Here is a 19,947-nt window from a genome sequence, read left to right as displayed (position 1 = left end):
ATTAACGACTCTACCAATCTTTGTGTCGTATGCAAATTTTGATATCACGCCTTCTATCCCTTCGTCGATGTCATTTATGAAACTGAGAAACAACAGTAGTCTATGAACCGATCCTTAGGATACCCTGACGTTACACCAATCTGAAAAATAATCATTAATCATAGCCATCTGTCTTCTACCCTGCAGCCACCCAGCAATCCATCTTAGAATTTTTCCATTAATCCCAACCTGTTCCAGCTTATACAGTAACCTCTCACGAGGGATCGGGTGAAATGGTTTGCTAAAATTCAAATAAACTGTGTTGAAATTGTTCCCTACATCCAGCTCATGAGTAACTGTGTCAAAATAGTCTACTAAGTTAAACACGATTTTCCCTTAAAAAAACCATGTTACGTGTGCTTCAGAATCTATCCAAATGTTCTTGATTACGCTCTTAATCATTGTCTGTAAGATTTTCCTACCACCGAAGTCAGACTAACCGGTCTGTAGTTATGTGAATTGTGTGAATGTTCTAAGAGCGAAGATGCAACTTCACTCTTAGAACCGCCTTTATGTATCGGCGATACATTGCACTTCTACAGTCCAAAGGAATCTCCTCTGAGTTCAAAGATGCCCTCATAATTAACTTCAATGGTTCAATACACTCCCTAGTGGTCTCTCAAAATTACTGGGTATATGCCATTAACTCGGGAGCCTTACTTGCCTTTATGCTAAAAATGTTTTCTAATAAACAGTCATCTATGTAATCAATAATTTCATATGGCTCGGCTTCACTCGCACACCTCTTCTCAGAATGAGGGATCTTTCTTCAGTAAAGACAGATGCAAAATACCTATTCAGTTCATTCGCAATATCAGCTTCATCAACATTAGCGGGTTATCTAAGACTTTTCCACGTCCAGTGCACACGGGCGCGATCTGATTAGCTTTCTTTTCGTTGTATTCCCATACGTGAAAAATTCCTTGTCACCACTCTTTGCTCTCTTAGCCAATGCTTTCTCATACGCATCCTTGGCCTCCTTAACCTAATTTGTGGTACTATTACAGATCAAGTTGTACCTGTTGTAGGATTTAGTACTTTTCGTCGCCTGTAACTGTCCCATGATGTCTTTTTCTGCTTTATTTTACTGGCCAGCTCCACAGTCATCCATTTCGGGGTCTTCCTCCTGCAGTATTTTCTTAAAGGTATGTATGCGTTCATGGCTTCTGTGATTTTTGCTTTAAAAGTACAGTATTTCATAATTCAAATGTATTCGCCCAATTAATAGACACCATATAGCGCCTTAAACTGTCAAAATCCCCTCTTCTGATGCTAAAACCCGGTTCCCTTACCTTTAACTACTCCAACATCTTTCTTCATCTTCTGACGATTGAGTAATCACTTCCTGACAATGGTCCCTGTGATGTCATCTGATTCGTTAGTAATGATGAGTAACTACATAATCATGTAGTTTATTTTTAAAAATATTTACCCTGAAGTAAAGATTTTCTACTTTTTTTTTATGTTAAGGAATAAAACATTATCCTTGTATAAATGACTGCACAGGAAACTGAAAGATAACAAATTGGATTGTGTAAGCATAAATAATATTAGTTCCAACACAAGCACATATGTTGAAAATAAACAAAACATATTAATTTGAATTTCATACAGAATATTTTTACATTTCGCAACACATCCTCAGTGAACAGTTGCATTGTGGGTTATACTAAAGCCATACTCCCAACGAAGTGGATTAGTTACATACATAGTATGTTTAAGGCAGTATTTGGTTAACAAATTATACATTAACATTCTTCTTTCTGACCTATTTGGTGAAATTTAAGACTTCATTAATACAGAGTACATCAGCAAATATATTAAACACATTTTCTTTGTTATTACAAAAAAGGGAAGGTCTCTTTGTTGTTATAAATCGCAGGTGATGGATAATATTCACAAAAGAATTGGAAAAATAGATCAACTCCATGTAAGAAAGGATTTAAATGGTCAGCATAAATTTTCCAGAACGATAATCATCATATAAATTCGATCTTCATAGGAAATAACTGCAGCAGTTTTATAAAACAGATTTTATCTTATTTATAATTTATTATATGAGGTGTGATCGAAAAGTTCGGGGATTGACTTTGTATCTTGAAATTGCGAAGTCGTAACACGTTCAGACTTGTCCAACATGTTCAGTGACTCATCTAGGCATAGTGATGCATATATCTCCCGTTTATCTGTGGTCAGTCTGAATTAGTTCGAGTTGAACAGAAGGCGTTTTATGTGTTTCGTCACATTTTAAAATGGTGATTTTTACTGAGCAGCGAAATTGCATTGAATTTTGATTCAAATCAGGGAAAAGTGCAACAGAAGGCCACAAAAGGTTAAAAATAACTTTAGGAGAAAATGCTATGTGTCGTTCGAAGACTGTTTTGCAAAATTTAAAGAGGGCCGCTCATCCGTCAAAGATGATCTTCGCGCTGACCCTATTTCATTTTCAACAACCAACGATTCAATCAATCGGGTGTGAGATATTGGTCTGGAGTATCGACATTTAATTGTTCAAGAAGTTACCAGTGAATTTGATATTTATTATGGGACATGTAAATCACCTTTAACGCAAGATTTAAGAATGCGCCGCGTTTCAACTTGTGCCCCCATCTTCACTGATGATCATGGAGAGTGGTGAGTTCACGCATGTCAGGATCTTCGTCAACGTGCTACTGCTCACCTATACTTTGGTGAGCACTCGGGGGAGTGTGGCTAAAAACGGAAACAAAGACCCAGTTCTTTCAATAGAATACTTCATCTTTTCCAATGCCCCCATATGAGAACAAGATAATCTCAGTGAACTGTGCGCCCTCGTAGGTAGTTTTTTTTTTTACTCAAAGGAGTAAAATTAATTTGTGGTGCATGGTCAAACAGTTAACCATGAATACTACAAACGGTGAAATGCTATTAGAAGAAAATGGCCGGAAAAGTGGGCTTCAGGGAATTGACGTTTGCATCATGACAGTAACCCCTGCGCACACACACACACTCTCTGCACTTTCTCCACCACTGTGTCCAATTAACCGCCATACTCACTGGATTTAGTTTCTTGTGATTTTTTGTTTCCCAAGCTTAAAGCCCCCCCTCTCCGGCCTCAAAAAAAGGTTATACATTGAGGAAATTATTCAGAACGTGACGCAGGAATTATTGGCAATTCCAAAAGTTCCGATAGCGTGTCGAGGAGACGACACTCTGCACACAGACATTTCTATACTTCGAAGGAGATTCATCCGAATAGATTCGTCATTTCCCAAAATAGTTCAGTCCCCGAACTCGCTCACACCTTGCATCTCAGAGCCATAATCAATTTAAAAAATTATAAAATCAAATTGACATATTAAAAGAACTAATTCAGGAAATAATCCGAATTTCTGAATAGTTCATTGTGCTCATTACGTAGCTGAACACTAGAACATAAAATAAATGAATTCTTTAAAGTTTAAATATATATTCGAAGTCGATTTTTCCAGTTCTTTTCAGTTCTTCTATTAAAAACGGGTGCAATTCTTCATCTCCTTTAGGTATTCCCTGTTAAACATCCTCCAGTGGAGAGGGTCTTCTTTGATGCTTCTCATGGATATCGGTGACCGCACATGTAGACCTTATTCACAGTGATGGATTTCATACCTATGGGCCCTATGAAGAAAAAAAATCTTATAATAATATTGCACATTATAAATTGTTTACATTTTTGTTAAACGTTGCTTTATTTTGCGAGATATTATAAATTCCAAAAGGTTTAAAATCAGGAAAGTGTCAAAAGTGTTTAAAATCAAGAAACTGCAAAACATCATTTCATCTTCATCTTGATGATGAGGATGATCAAGATGAAAGCGATCATCCTGATCATCAAGATGAAAGTGATCAACCTGATAATCAGGATAAAGATGATCATCTTTTTGACCAGGCATCTAACTATTGGGAAATTCAATAGTTAGATGCCTGGTCAAATACCCATACGTTGCACAATGTGTCCAGTAATCCCGCATATGTCAGGTGGATCGACTGGCCTTTTCCTGTACGTCCCAAGCATTCTCAGTTGGGTTGAGAATGGCTGACTTGGGCAGCCGTGGGAGGACGAAGAATTCATTGTCATGTTTCTGAAACCAGTTAGCAACATTCGGGCTTTGTGGTATAGCATGTTGTATTGCTGATAGATGCTGGAGTTGTCTATATACATTGTCATCACGAAGGTATACTTCTTCGGCAACAATAGGAAGCTAGGCGTTCCCAACGAGCCGTTGATCAAAGGATCCAGGACATGCCACGAAAACAGTCCTCCAACCTGTTGAACACCACCGGTGCATCCAGGTGCCATGGCCTCATATTGCTTTCTCCAAATGCGGATATGTCCCTTAGCATGACAGAGTTGGAAATGGAATTCATCAGACTACGCGACAGATTTCCACGTTGGTAGTCCATTGTTGGTGCTGACATGCCCACGTAAGGCACAGTTTATTGTGTCCCGCAGTGAGCATGGGTACTCGTGATAGCCATCGACTGCCACAGTCTATATAAACTAATATCCAGCGTGGTCCATGTGGATATTTTGGTCTTGCAATTTTTATGTTGTGCTGTGATTAACTGGCCACTGTGCTGTCGTTGCTGTGTTACAAGATGAGACACCACACTCACCAGAGGCATTCACACATGGCTGTCCCATGTGTGACAATTGGCTGGTTGTTTTACCGCTGTTGAGCCAGTCACGGTAGACTCGTGACATTACAGAAAGGGGACACTTAATGTTGGTTCTTGTCGAGATACTGGCATCTACACAGTATCTGGACACCTCCCAAACACTCAAAAACTGATCGCCACTTGAGCGAACTACAATCTTATCAGCCGTTCCCGACTTTGAGACTTCACCGGCGTTACAGACCGGTACATTCCTACGCAAGTGGGTGTTGCTAATACAAAGTCAACCCAGTGCACATTATCAAATCCATTCTTGTGTATACGTGAGTTCCCTATATCTGCCTCGAGTTTTGCATTCACAAAGGTAAATGATACATCGTTCGAAAAGTTTCAACCAGAATATCGAGTTTAATATATTAACCATAATTTAATAAATTAATTTTTAAATACGAAATTAAGTAATTCATGCGTTTGCGCAAATGGCTGATTGTCCGCGACATTGTACCATCAAGTTGGATCACAAATATCACAAAATCGAATCACAGAATCCGGCATACCTCCTGGTATAGTAAAATGAGTACTTTGTATATGTGTTACAGAAGTGTACTACATGTGTAATCATAGAACTAACCCTTAACATTTAAAACAAGCAGTCCCCAGATTTTTCTCCCTGAAATGCTGTTGCTATTTCATCTTCCTCTAATCCTTGTTATGCAACAAATTTCATATAATTTTTAATTCCGTGTAAATAAATAAAAACATCGTCATTTTGTACGCTCTTACCATTTTCAAATACTGTACGCTACTTTACAGTACACATCACTGTAAATATAGTTTCCTCATCGTATCCCAGATGGCGCCACATTATCCTTTTTGAAGACTTGCTTGTAATATAGCCATGATTTTGAAAATCATAAAAAACATTTTAGAGTAAATTTAAAAATTAACAATTCCTTATATAAAAAAGAATTTTATTGTATATTTTTAGGAGAGGTAGAATTTAAACACCCCCGGTTATGCCACTAAAGAAGTTTATATTTTTACAACAGCATACGATCTTCAACGAATTGAGGATTGCGCATGTTCATAATTCAGCTATCTTATCTTTCTTTCTCTTTCTCTCCACTTTTCAAAAACACATTTTAATCAAAAAGCAAAATCAGCAATTGTAGTCTAGGAACTGTATTGTCACATAATAATAAATCTAGAAAAGCAGAAGCAACTTACATTAAATATACCCTTGAGCATCATACAATCTCGACGTACACTTCTGGTGTTATATGGCTTTTTTCAGTAACGTGGAAACTAAAAAAAAAAAGAAAGGAAAAGAAAAAAGAAAAAATCTATTATGCTAATTCCAGAGGAAAAGGTGGTGTTTTATATACGCAAACAGTTGTGTAAATTTTATAATGTTAAAATAACATTATTAGTATTTTATCCGTACCATCTTTTGAGTACCACTTTTCGGTGATTGGCAATAATAATAATAATCAACCAGGATAATGATGACCAAGAGGTGTCAACGCCACCCAAAGCCGACCATCAAGAGACTGACCATAGCCCGTAAAGAAGGAGGGAGGGGGGGGGAGATTTTTCGTTATTGTTGCAGAAGGGTTTTAGGAGCATCAGCAACTAAAAAGAGTATACTGTTTGTAAATTACGTGTGTTCTGAGGTCGATTTTCTGTTTGCTGGACGAAAAACCATGCTACCCTCGCCTGAGACCGATTAATTGAGCCACGTTGTGAAAAAGGCCCATAAAAATTCCTCTCGTCATCGATGGAATTCGAACTCAGAAAACATTTTTGCTTGATTTGAATGAATTTTACGGTCAGGATATTTTCTTCATTCTCTTACTTGGCGCACAAGAAACGCCTTCGTTTAAAGAAAAAATGGCAAACGTTGTGAACTTGCCTGTAAAAAATAAACTGATCAGAATATAATATCAGTATTCGTCAATGACGTACACATCAATCTCTTTTCAATATAAGGGAATAACACGGTATAGCCAAATATATAATTTTGAAATTTTTTAAGACCAGGGGTCTTCCAAATTGTATTAAATAAAAAATAATAAAGTTTCTGTTTATACTCCAAGGACGGAAATATGGGGTCAGAGCTTAGAAGATAGAGATTACAGGGATATTACTGAGAAAATACTTTCTTCCACATGTATTTTCTCAGAATCACAGAACGTTCAGCTTCTTTAACGAATGATATTTTCCATCAGAGGGCATTATGATCAACGCACGTTGTTAATCAATTAACACTTTTATTATATGCAACGAAATCAAGGAATAAATAGATATCGTACCTGTGGTTTATTCCTTTCTGTACAGGAGTCAGCCTCTGAAGAGATTCGGTACTCTGGAATGGCTGTGTTACCGAGAATGGAAAAGATGTTTTGGAAGAATTCAAAATCCTTTGACCAGCATGTCCGTTCGTTAACTGAGGCTTGACGCGTCCACCATTCCTGAGTGGGTGGTGTCGAGAAAAGAAAGGAACTGAGGACTTTACTCCTTCGTCAGGAGAATATTCATCACCTCCATCAAATTCCACCTCATGTGTTTCCTGACTTGGTTGTCTCTTTACTCTTCGACATCTCGTGTGAGACTCTGCTTTAGATTGTGGTTCCATGTCACTGCAACTATCCGAGTCATCTATGGAAGAACGGTTTTTCCAAGCTCTTTCCCTTGTCTTTCGCCTTACATTCTCACGAAGTTCTTTTTTAAAGTTCGTGGTTGAGAATAGAGCTCTATTTTTTGGCACATCTAAAGTGGTCATTTTACACTTCGGGTCATCGTCTTCGTCCACTTCATGGTGGCTCTCCATCAAGTAATATGAATGAGATTCAAATGTCCGACCACTGCCCGTTCGTCGCAAGCGAGTTTGAATACCATATTCCCCCATGGACTGTTCCACGTATTCTCCATTAAGATGGTTTCCGTTCTGTATATCAAACTTATCCCAGATGCTGCTTGTATTTGATTTGCGAAGTTCATCTGTTTGTTTAGATGGTTTTTTCAAGAACCTCGTTTCCATGGCTGGAAAATTTGGTAGTGAATTAAAGTCCGAAGAAGACGAACTCGCTTCTTTTGTCATCGATTTACCTTCTTTTTCCTTTGTCTTCTTTTCCTCTCTTGAATTATTTGTTTGGCTTCTACTAAACGTCTCCTTGATGGGAACCTTTTGTGACTTCATACCATTCAGTATTCCTATGAGGTGTTCTGTGTTTTTAGCGTTGTTGATTTTTACTTTTGGATTATCTTCCACGTACTTACATTCTTCTCCCGAAGATCTTCCACCTTCTGGCTCTGGTCTAGGCGGACTAAAACTTCTTGCACGATCGGAATCATTTCTTTTTTGTCTTCGAAGCCATTTACTCATTCCAGTGGGATGATTCCAGTTATTTGAACTTGAAAAATCTGAAGAATTTTGGGGAGACGTTGACGAATTCGAATTTGATAATTGTTTAGAAGAGACTGAAGACTTCTGTATGCTAAAAGGTTTATAGGACGGAACAATAGAGCATTTGTTTGCAAAACTTTCAACACTTCCATCAGTACTTTTTTCTTTAAATTTTACAGCCTCGTTCTTTTCTCCACACTGAAGGTTTTTATTTTCTTCCAAATGAAGTATTCTTAACTGATGGCGAATATTTATCTTTTCTTTATCCCTCTGTTTGCGAAATTCATCTTCAACTCGATTCATCCATTCAATTTCTTTTTGTCTTTGTTTTTCTTTTTCCTCTACTTCCCGAGCCAGTTGTTCTTCCAGTTTTCTCCTTTCTTCTTTTCTTATGGTGCTTTGATAAGAAAACTTTGCCTTTTCTTCAGATTTCTTTTTTTGTTGAAGATATTGTTCGACACCACCAATTTTTGAATTGTTTTTGGGATGTATCTCTTGTGATTTGTATTCTGGGAGATAAATGATGTGGCCTTCGTTATTCTGCAAATGAAGTGGCCTCTTCCATGCATGTGTAACAGACTCAGTCCTGTATTCGCCTTTTATATTTGTTCCTCCTATTCTGCTCACCATTTCGGACGAATTTCTAGTTTCCGATTTGCTGCGCCTTATGTGCTCACTTGAGTCGGGCTTAATTTTTTTAATTTCCATCTCTGTGAAGTTTGGTAGACTTTGACTGAGTGACCAATTGGAATCTAATGCTTTGTTGTTTCCAGTAGATGGAGACTTACTCCTCATCCTTAATACTTTTTTCAGATTTCTAAGACTATTGAAGTGCTGAGACTCGCTGGATTTCCTTCTTCTTTTTGGAGTTTTCTTCTTCAAACGTTCCTTTTCAAAGGAATCTCCTTTGCTTTCCCAGTTTTCCTGCTCCGGATCACGTGGAAGAGACCTTGATTGAAACATGACGTTGGGAAGAATAAGCTTGGTGTGTGTGATGATTGATTGAGGCTTAGTCTCTTGACCAGTTCCATCAACGCTTGCCATATCGGAATCATCAAGCAAATCTTGCTGTGGTGTCCAATTTTTCTTGGTTCCTTTCCCAAAAAGGGGATCGCTCTCTTTTGAAGGTCGAGAAGCACAACCATGAGTTTCTATATTTTCAGAAGGCACTATATTTTCTGGGCATTCGTTTAGCATCGGACTACCAGCGTCTGGAGAAATACCAGAATCGCCACATCGATCACTAATATTTCTTCGAGGTGCAACAGGACGATTGATTCGTTGTATCTTTGCTTCAAAGACGTCACATTCTTCGCTGCTTAAGTCTGAGCAATACTGATTTTTTTCCAAGCTTATTGATTTCCAGATATGAGTAGGAGAAAATCGGGGAATTTCCAAAGCCCGGCGAGGTAATGTGGGTCTTAACTGCAGATCAATTTCTCCTCCATCATCTGAAACACTAGAGGATGAGAGTCTTTCCAGTTCTTCTTGCTCAGAAAATTGCTTCCGCTTGATGTCTCGACTTTCAGAAGGTCTATAAAACTGTTGACAATGTTTCTCAAAAGGTTGATCGTTTTCATGTTGGCACTGTCCAGAGTTCTTATTACGGTAAGTATTCGATGGATTTAACCTTTGAGCTTCTGATACCTTTTGAGAATCATAATGAGAATGCTTCAATGGAGTATTACTGGAATTAGATAATGTACGGGAGATGTTAGTTCTTATCTGTTCCTCCTTTTCGAAAGATGGCGCCCAATTTGAAGGGTTGCTATCCCGATTGTCGGTTACTTTTTCTTCAACATTTAATTTCTGTTCCGTACCTTTATGATCAGTAAGCGCCGTAAAATAATACTGTCTAATACCGTCAAAGTTTTCTTTAATTGAGGTTAGAAAATCGTTACCTTTATTACCCGAAAGATTTGCGAAATAATAATGTTTGGCTTTGTCGATATTCTCACAGTCTGCGGCTTGTGACCTGAGACCAGGCTTCCTCTCGTTTGCTACGACTCTCTCAGTATCATCACCATTTCCTGGAACTTCTCTTTTCTTAAATTTTATGTTATAAGACTCCTTTGGATTATTAGAGTTCGAAGTATTGGGGTTCAGCCTACTGATCACTCCACGATCACCACTGGACGGTATGGAAGGAAGACTCGTGTTCCTCTCAAATACACCACGAGAAGTGATTTCTTTTGATAACTGCTCTTGATCGCTGATTCTATCTAAAGATTTACACCTTTGCTTGCCCTCCGGTTCCGTACTCTTTTCATTACTACTTTTCTTCAGTCTCCATTTCTCTATTGGTCGTTTGTTCTTCTCATAATTTTTGCTTGGCATCTTCACCATTTTTTTGTCATTGGCATCTTTGTAATCTGGAGGAGGAGGTGGTGGTGGGGGAGGAGGAGGTGGAGGAGGCGGTGGTGGTGGAGGGGGCGGGGAGAAAGTCTTTGGACTAAGCAGAATGCAATTTCTCTCCATTCCTTTGCGAATTTCCTCCGAGTATATGGGAACTCTGTCGACAGTTCTCGGTAGTGTATTCGAGTGAGGTGGGTTTGGCGCACGTTTCTTTTTTCTGGATTTTATCTTAGCTTTACTGGGACTAATAGCAATAATACTTTTAAAATTGCCTCCGAGTTCTGAATCGTATTCGCGAGCTTCGTTTTCTTCCTCAATTTCGGCCCTCATCATCATACGTACTATGTCTGGGTCGCTGTGAGCTTTCCGATGTCTTCCCAACTGTCTACTGGAAGACTGAGAATTGTTTTCTATGATTAAGGAACGTTTCTGGAGAAGATGAAGAAACTCCGGGTCCACGTCGATGTTTTTTGCACCACTCGAGATTGGCTTACGACCACTGATTGTACCTCCATTATATAATATATTGCCGTTATCAGTAAGACGCAGTTTTTGCCCTGCTACCGGTATAGGAAGAACCCTATTCTCTGGGCTTGCATATTTGTTTGATTTCTTCGAACGATTTTCCTTTGGATGAACAGAATGAGGAGAAAATCGAGACAGGCTTAAATATGTTGAATGAGAGCTTGAGTTTCCCATTATTTAATGATCTGTTGTCTTCATCCAAACGTTGAAACAATTAAACAGGTGATAAAGCTGGCAAAACCCTGAAAAGAAAGAAAAGAAAAGAAATAAGCGTATGAATATCTGGTCAACGGACATGAACTGAAAAGAATAAAGCTCTAATTACCCTCAATACTCTCTCAGTCGATATTAAAAAAAGGTCAAAACGAGCCCAGACTTAGCTACTCGAAGTCTTTTTCTCAGAGCAATTGCTCAAAAGGCCACATAACAGGATTCTTTATGTGAAATGCAAGTAGAGAACCAGACGTTCTTTAGAGAGTGCATATATTATTGTTCATGGTTTCGACACCGATATGGCCTGTTTATTAGGTACCTGTATCTAATAACGAATAAGTGCTCTTTTAACCCTCAGAACAACCCGGATTTGTCGTGGCATGGACTCAACGGAAGTATCACAGGGATATAGATCCACGTTAACTTAGTTGCTTCCTGCAAATTGGATGGTTGTGGATCTTTACTCCAAAAAACTCGTTTCCTCTCATCCCCCAGATGCTTACTTGGATTGAGATCTGGCGATTAGGGAGGCCATCATAGCAGGATTAATTCGCTTATGATCCCAGAACCAGTTCTGCACAATTCGCCTCATGACATGGTGTATTATCCACTGTTCATTCGCAGGTGGATATGTTTCAGCCATGGAGGGATGCATCTGGTCAGATATAGTTCCCACATAACCTGTGAAATCCAGATGTTGTGTATTAGTATTAAGGGGCCCAAACCATACACTGCCACTAATAGCCTGCATTATTGACATCTAACAGGATGGTCCCGTCATCAGAGTAAAACAAGAGGATTCGGGAGTGGTCTGACCAGGAAAAGTTTTTCCAATCCTCTACTGTCCACTGTTGGTCTTTTTAAGCCCACTCTAACTGCATCTTCTTGTTTTTTGCTGACAGTAGTGGAACTCTGGTTCGGTCATCGACTGCAATACCCTATCCGTGACAAGGTACGACGATTGTGGATTATGCAATGCCTCTTTGGGTACCACTGTTTTATTGGATTGTTATTTGACTGACTGTGGCCTTTCTGCTATTTACGGTGATAGGCTCATCTTTTGCTGGATGTTACTTAGTTATCGGCACAATGTCGATACACCCGAGACACACGTCAAAACCCAGCAGGGTTGCGGTTTCAGAGATACTCATATTCCAGCCACACCTGAAGACAGACAAAGAACTTCTAGAACAGGTTCACAGAAGAACAGTCAGATTGGTTAGGAGTACTCAGTTCATAAGAAGAACGACTTAAAAAGTTCGAACTGCAAAGCTTGGCAACTAGACATTTTAGGGGGAATGTGATAGGGGTGTATCTCAGGCCGTGAAGTATACCCCTATACTTCACGGCCTGCAGTATACTTCGCATTATTCATGAAGGAGGTATAGTTTCACTGGCAAAAGGGGCACTTTTTGGTGAAGGGGAAGGTATGAATGATAGTTTTTTTTTTTTTCAGATCCAGAAAAAGTCCTCTGCCTTGCATAATTTAGCCATTATAATACTACTAATACTTAAATCCCCCGTCTTGTCCATTCTGCCTTCATGGGTAGCACAGCTAGTATAATCATCCCCACACCGAGTGGAAAAGACCCAAGTTCGGATCCCGTCAATGACGCGAGGAATTTTTATGGGCCTTTTTTTACAATGTGGCTGAGTTAGTCAGTCTCAAGAGAGGGTAGCATCGTTTTTTAAAGCCCAACGGCAAACTAAACCTTGTCCATTCTCGTACTGAATTGTACACATATAGCAACCCTACGTATCTGCCTTATATTGCATGGTAGAAACATGTGATGGACTGAAGGAGCATTCCATTTCATGAAAGAATAGATGTCTTAATTTAAAGATACGCTCGGAACTTATCAGTTAGACATATTTAAACATCTCTGCGTTTTATTTTGCATTATTCAAGAAATGAGGACCAACCAAGAATTCGAATTTCTTTTATTTCATTCAAAATGGGCTAAGTAGCATGGGTTCAGCCTCTGAACCCATATATTGCAAAAATCTTCGGTAAAACCTCTATCTAAACCGTTATTAAAAGTTGGAGGTGATTTTCATTCGATAACCATCAGTAATTTTTCCATGACCATTCAATTTTTATTTTTTCAAGGTTGCTTATGAAGCAAATAGCTGGTATACTTGGAAGAAATTAAATGTCAGTAAGAAACTAAAAAAAAAAAAAAAAACTCTTACTGATACTACTGACTGGATGCCACTACTTCCTATAATTGCCCTGTTATCTTTCTGGCAAACTTCATTTGTCCTAGACCCTCACAGGTTAACGACATCTGATCCACTATTGAGTGAGGTCAATCGGGAAGGTACAGCAAAATCAAACAGCCAGAAAATTGTCAACAGACATCGTATATTAGAGTTTTATTGCGTGAGTGTATTCCCGTAACATCTTCACGTACTCGGAAAGATTGCTTGTGGAATACAGATGAGGGTTATTGGCGAGTATAACACAAGTCATTAATATTTGCTGAACGTTCTTAAGATATTGTTTACAAGCAAAGGTCGTTCATCAAAATCATGGTGCATCACCGATACAATAGAAATTGTTCAATATTATAGAGCGCATATGTGTAATGATGATCCAGAAATAGATTCATGACATACTGTTTTACCAAACCTGAACCTTATATATTTTATTCGTATGAATGGCGTCATGCATCTGCAACTCTTTGAAAATAATTCTGCTTCATTGAGTACTGATGAAAATACCTGAAATCCATAAAGTCGCTTGAGACAAAATTTGAACTATATGTAGGATGTAGAACAACTTCATATCTCAATGAAATTCTTGTTAATGTTGCACGGCTACAGTGAGATTGCATGTTATTGTGTTGAAGCAATATTGCTACATTGCCAGGCCTTGTCAGATTATTTTATGAATTTGTCCAATGTCTCATGAACACCCAAAATCATTAGTAGAAGTCCAATCCTAAAATATGTAACTAAAAAAAGAAAAAAAAACATCTTAACAGTTTCATCATTATACGCTGGTGTCGATGATTGATGAATTTAAACAAGTCTGACAGTTTCTGCAGTGAAAAATTCAATAAATATACGTTGTTTGAACTGCATGTTCAAAGATACTTCCATTTAAAACGTTGTAACCTGTAAACGAACAGACAGAAAAAAACGCTGCTGCGCATGTTCTGACTAGAAACTGTAGAACCTAGTTGGAACTTGCATTGCCGCCTAGTTATGAACTAAGAGACATTCCTTTTTTGGTTGCCCTCGTATACCCACATCACATATCTGCCTATCCAGACGCAACTCTAACTTAGTGCAAAGCCAGGCAAGCCAGAGTCCTAGGAAAAGATGAGTCTCTATCGTAATGTACAGTTCTCACATATCAGAATATCCTCACAAAATACAATTATTTAAATCTGGAAATTGGAAAATACAGAAGTTTAGTTTTGTATATGCACTTTTTGGATGAAAATGATTGTGATTTGGAAGGCTATGTGAGCAATAAAATACTCGTTATTGAGTTTTAGAAAATCATCTTATCGTTAATGACCATCCCTTATAATCTCTTCGAGTTAGTTTGGTGTGTCCTTTCGAGTATTAGTATCTTTGGGCATTTCTTGATTAAAAGTAGTCACTTCTGGAGTTTACTTGAATTTTTTTGTAGAATGACTCCATTCCTTTACCCGTGAATTTCTGAGATGACCTTTGAGAGAAGGCCTGGAGTATTGGTTAATACCATTGAAGGCAAAGGTTTAAATTGTTTACAACAATGAGAATTATGATCGAGAAATTCTGACTACTCGTCAGAGTATCTCCATCATAATCCATCATCATACTCGTGTGCTATTAGCTCATTAATTGTTTCTGAATATAGGTATAAAAGAGAATTATTTGAATAACAGTCATCAGAATAATTTCAGTGCCACGTTTTGAAAAGAGAGAGACCTCAAGTATGTCACACAAAGTATAAGATTAATTCAAGCGACAAGATGAGCATGTAAACACGACGCACTACTCTGAAGCACATGTCAACAGATATGTGGTAATAATGACTTAAGTAGTACTTTGGGAGGTTAGGGGAAGGTTTCTTTTTTTTTCTTTACACTTCTAGAGCTCTTCTACTTCCGTATGTTAATTACCGATCTCGACAGGTTTGAGCAAGGTCGGCTACCTACTTGACTGGTTAAGCGACACACGGAATATTTCGCTTTTATATGTTCCATTCACCTTGTATTTGTCCCACAGAGTGTGTGCTCTGATCAGGGATGAAAGCACATATTAAGGATACTTCGGTTTTATATTTTTAGGGTCCATAACTCTACGACCAAGACATAAAGAGAATGTCCAATTTCCGTTTTGCTTTTATTGGTAGTGAAAGGTGTTGAACAAATTCTTGAAATTTAAAATAATCGTCAAGAATGAAAAGAAAAAGGATAAATATATACAATTTCAAGAATTTTACTTTTACCATTACAAGAATTAGAGGGAGATGGATTCTTATGTCGATTTACTGTTTTTTTGTTTGTTCTGGCAATGATTACCCAGTTGTAATCTATGAGAGGAAACCGAGTTTGATGTGGTGAAAAGAACTTTCAGGGCATTTTTCTAAGGGAAAATATTTAACAAACTTTAAAATGAAATGTCAACTTTCGCAGAACACATTAAAACTGGCTTCAGGACTTTCTAATAGTTGATTTACTGGATGAAAAACTATGACTACCCTGACCCAAGACCTCCTAATTATACCTGCTGTGAAATACACACACAAGAAAAAATAATAATAAATAAAAATCAAATAAATAAATACTATCAACTGTTGGGGGGTGAAGTATCCCGCTTTAGGAGAGGGGGTTGTACTTTAGTAAAATTTTGATATTATGTGAACAAAATTGTAAAATTGTATTATATTATATTATATTATGGATGTCTGAAGACTTCGATGATCCCCATCGAAAACATCCCACAGGTGTTCGATTAGGCGAATTTGGAGGCCAATCAAGATGGGTGATATCTTCACTGTGTTCCCCGAACCATTCGTTCACAGTGCGGGCCTGACATGATGCATTATCCTCTTGGAAGATCCCACTTCTGTCCTGGGAAAAAATTGCAACGTGGCAGGGTGCACACGTTCTCTTAAGAACTAATGGTAGATCTCACCAGCGAACCGTTTGTCCATATGCACCAGGGTTCCTAGTTCTTGCCAGCAACACATCTCCATATGAAGCAATCACTGCCACTTGTCTGAATAGTGCGCATCGTGCACGATGGATCCATGGACTGGTGTTGCTTTCGCCACACACGAAGGAGCTCGTTTGCGTGTTGCACCTGGTATTTGGACTCGTACGAACCAGCACACTCGTTTGCAGTCCTCTAGTGTCCAACCAGAGTTTTGTTGACGCCACAGCATTCGCCGTCGACGATGATCAGCGGTGAGGAGAGAGAGAGTCTCTTGGATTGTTTGCTGCGGAACCCCATACTTCTGAGTGTGCGCGCATCATCATTTGGGATATTGTTCTTGCGTTGCCCATATTTTATTGCAATGTCAACTGACGCACAGTAACCCTGCAGTTGACCCTTAGCTCACCACTTTGCGTAATTCTTTATAGCGGAGGTGGTTTGGCCTGTTTGACATCATTCTTTGTACGTCTTAACCACAGTGGGCTGTAAGCAACCGTGAAGACATGCTGTTTCCCATATGGAAGCACCCAACGACAAGCTTCCACAATCATGACCTTTTGAAACTCCGTGATATCTTTACTACGTCCCATAACTGCTACTTTATCACTTTGATTTGCACCGGATGCAAATTACTACTGTTCTAACGTACGAAGCTGTTCGGTTGTTTTATGCCTCGAGCTATGCAGCACAGTCCATTATTGATGGAATGGTCATAATTCAGTGATCACTGAGTGTATATCGAGATATATACACTCAGTTCGCAAATGCGTAAATTGCTTACTATTTTCGCAGTCTGTCTGTCCTCCATGTAACAACTGAATTCATAGTCAGAGTTCGATGAAATTTTATATCTTTTTGAAATATCTTCATATCAGCAGTGAAAGACGATCGCTATCGAAGTGGATAATTAATTTAAAAATTTTGAAATTAATTGTCCACCAATTTTAAAATTAATAGAAAGAAAAACTGCGTCACTGCAGACGTCGCGAAGTCCAGACATTTCTTTCTGTCAGAGTAGATTCCTAACTGAAGGTTCTCTATCACGAAGAGTTAAAACACCAAGATTGTTCTAAAAGAAACCTTTGTAACCCCGTATAGGTGTGATTAGTGAGATCGCATTAATCAAATAAAGAAAATCCGACACGCAGAACCTTGTTGAAAACAATGACTATCAAATATTCCATAACACTCTTAAGGTCATTTAGATGCTGTTTTGTTTTTTTTTTCCCTGACATGTACAGAGTAGTTAATAGCGAGCGTGAGAAATGGTATCCAACCAGTTAGCCGTACACTTATAGGTATGTTCTCACCTACAAGAAGATTTAAAGAGGACAAGTTTTTATAGAGTGAAAACGTGATTGTTATCTTGTAGTTGGGGGAACTAATAAGTACATGAATGCAGAGCGTGGCCTCGCGTTCTGTGTCCTAAAGCTCACAGATCTCCTACAACCATCCATATAATGCTGGGACACTCCTTGGTAACCTAATGAATACTATAGTTATAAAGTCAAGGAAAAAACGTTGAAAGCATGTGGTGGCAAACAATATGGTCAGTCTTTTTTTTTTGGGCACTGCACTTCCAAGGCAACATAGATCGCCAGTAAAACAATAGGCATAAGGATTACCTTTTTATTTTTATTTCAGTTTAATATATACACACACACACACACATATATATATATATATATACAGTATATACTGTACTTCCATTAATATTCTGCATATTTACAAATAACCTTTATTTATAGGAAACTAATAATGTCTGCTGAAACCTTTAGCCATTATGATAGCCTCTAGTATTCGTGGAACGCACTCCACCAGTTTCTGTAATTATCCCCCAATATTTTTCGCCATTCAGCTTTCAACGTGTCCACCAATTCAGCTCTGTTCTTTTGAACAGTCGGTCGTTTTAAAGGAGACAATGTTTCAAGACAACAATGCTCCAATACACTTAGTCAGATGTGTCAATCTTGGTTTGAGGAGCATGAAACTGAGGCTAAGCACCTCCTATGGCCTGCGCAATAACAAGACTTAAACGTTATTCAACAACCGTGAGCATATTTGGAGAGGAGTGTGAGAAGCAGATTTTTTCCATCTTAATCACTCAAGGAACTTGAAGCGGTCTTCTATGAAGAATGGGCCAACATTCCTCTTAAGACAGTTCAAGATTTATTTGAATATATTCCACGTAGAATACAAGCCATTTTAAAAGCAAAGAGTGGTCCCAACACCATATTAGTCTATACCTGTAACTCTTATCTCAGGTGCTTTCATTATTTTGTCCATCCCCCCTGTACAGTATCGAGGTAGTTCTATGTTGGACCCTTTCTTGGTGATGTTTCACCAAGAAGGTTGTTGGAAATATTTTTTAAACACGTATGAACTGGCCGTCAACAATTCCATCATCCATGATATCCATGAAAGGATTCAAGTCTAGTTCATAATTAATTTAATAGTTTAGAAAGAGGATTAAATTTATCATAGTTCTGAAAAAAGTATGAAATAATGAAAGGGTAAGTATACCTAATAAAGTGGCTACTGAGTGTATTTGTAATTGAACGAATACTTTAGTCTGAAAGGGAATTGTATTCTGATAGAGAGGATATGATATTGGTACAATACATCAGATTGGTAAGACCTTTATGAAAAAAAAAGGCGTGTATGTGTTGAATTTCAGTAAACCAAGAGCTGAGTCTCCGCGGTAGCACTGTGGTTATAATGGTTATAACCACATAACATAATGGTAACATAATGACACCGCTTTGAACAACCGACTGCGTGCGAAAGACATACGATACGCCAGTGATCTCGCAAAGAGAAGTATTCACATAGGTCAGCTGCAACAGCGTGTTCCATAGTGGTCCTACATCCTTTTGGCATGCCTGTAGTGGATTCACCCTAGAACTAAATTGTTACACCTTAGTTTTAATAATGTATTTAAAACATTAGGCAGACACTTTTAAACTCAGAGTATTGCGGTCTCGTTCTTGGAGCGCACATTCGTGCCGCATTCTTCTTTCGTCTTCCACTCATTGTATACTTCGAAATGGTTGCTTTCAGCTTACCAGTCATTTTTGTTGTTTGTTTACTCAAAGGTTCCACCTTTGTTTCCTCAGTTGTGGCTCTTGTTGAACGTCCTCTGAAAAATTGAAAAGATCGCCTGTTTTTCCTCATGATAAGATCTACTAAGAAACCCCAGGACAGTATTTATCTGATACCAAGGAAATTATGATCATACCATGTTACAATTTACATTTACATGCCGTACGTTCAATTATCTGTTGACGCCGATTACAAAAGGATTGTAATTTTTTGGCCAGTGAATGTATCTACGAATTTTTGTTTTAATGGAGTTTTAGGAGGATCGGCGAGTAAGACCATGTTGTTCTGTATATACTGTCTGTAAATAACGTGTGTTCTGTTTTGTTTGCTGGACGAAAAACCCGAGTTTCCGGGATCAAAAACCATGGTACCCTCGCCTGAGACCAACTAGCTCAGTCACATTGTGAAAAAGGCCCATAAAAATTCCTCACGTCATCGACGGGGCTCGACCTCAGGTCTTTCGCACCTGGTGTGGGGAGGACAGCGATTCTACCAACTGTGTTTTTGTTGCGATT

The 19,947-nt window shown here is 38.4% G+C and overlaps 1 protein-coding gene and 1 long non-coding RNA gene across 2 annotated transcripts; both read right to left on the bottom strand.

The window, feature by feature from the left end:
• Window positions 1-3,559: 3,559 nt before the first annotated feature.
• On the bottom strand, window positions 3,560-7,080 carry LOC150086095 (uncharacterized). The gene is made up of 3 exons (XR_016546956.1): window positions 6,987-7,080; window positions 5,902-5,979; window positions 3,560-3,675 (listed from the first exon to the last, which is right to left on the bottom strand). It is a non-coding gene; the product is annotated as an uncharacterized LOC150086095 (long non-coding RNA).
• A 36-nt stretch (window positions 7,081-7,116) lies between these two features.
• On the bottom strand, window positions 7,117-11,134 carry LOC150086094 (uncharacterized). The gene is made up of 2 exons (XM_090374795.1): window positions 7,216-11,134; window positions 7,117-7,145 (listed from the first exon to the last, which is right to left on the bottom strand). Exons 1-2 carry the CDS (start codon window positions 11,132-11,134, stop codon window positions 7,117-7,119), a joined length of 3,948 nt encoding a protein of 1,315 aa, XP_090230921.1.
• Window positions 11,135-19,947: the final 8,813 nt, after the last annotated feature.

Source organism: Mastigoproctus giganteus, chromosome 5 (assembly GCF_048544385.1).
Source record: "Mastigoproctus giganteus isolate SK-2022 chromosome 5, ASM4854438v1, whole genome shotgun sequence".
NCBI classification, from domain to species: domain Eukaryota; kingdom Metazoa; phylum Arthropoda; class Arachnida; order Uropygi; family Thelyphonidae; genus Mastigoproctus; species Mastigoproctus giganteus.
This window is presented reverse-complemented; position numbering and strand designations above follow the sequence as displayed.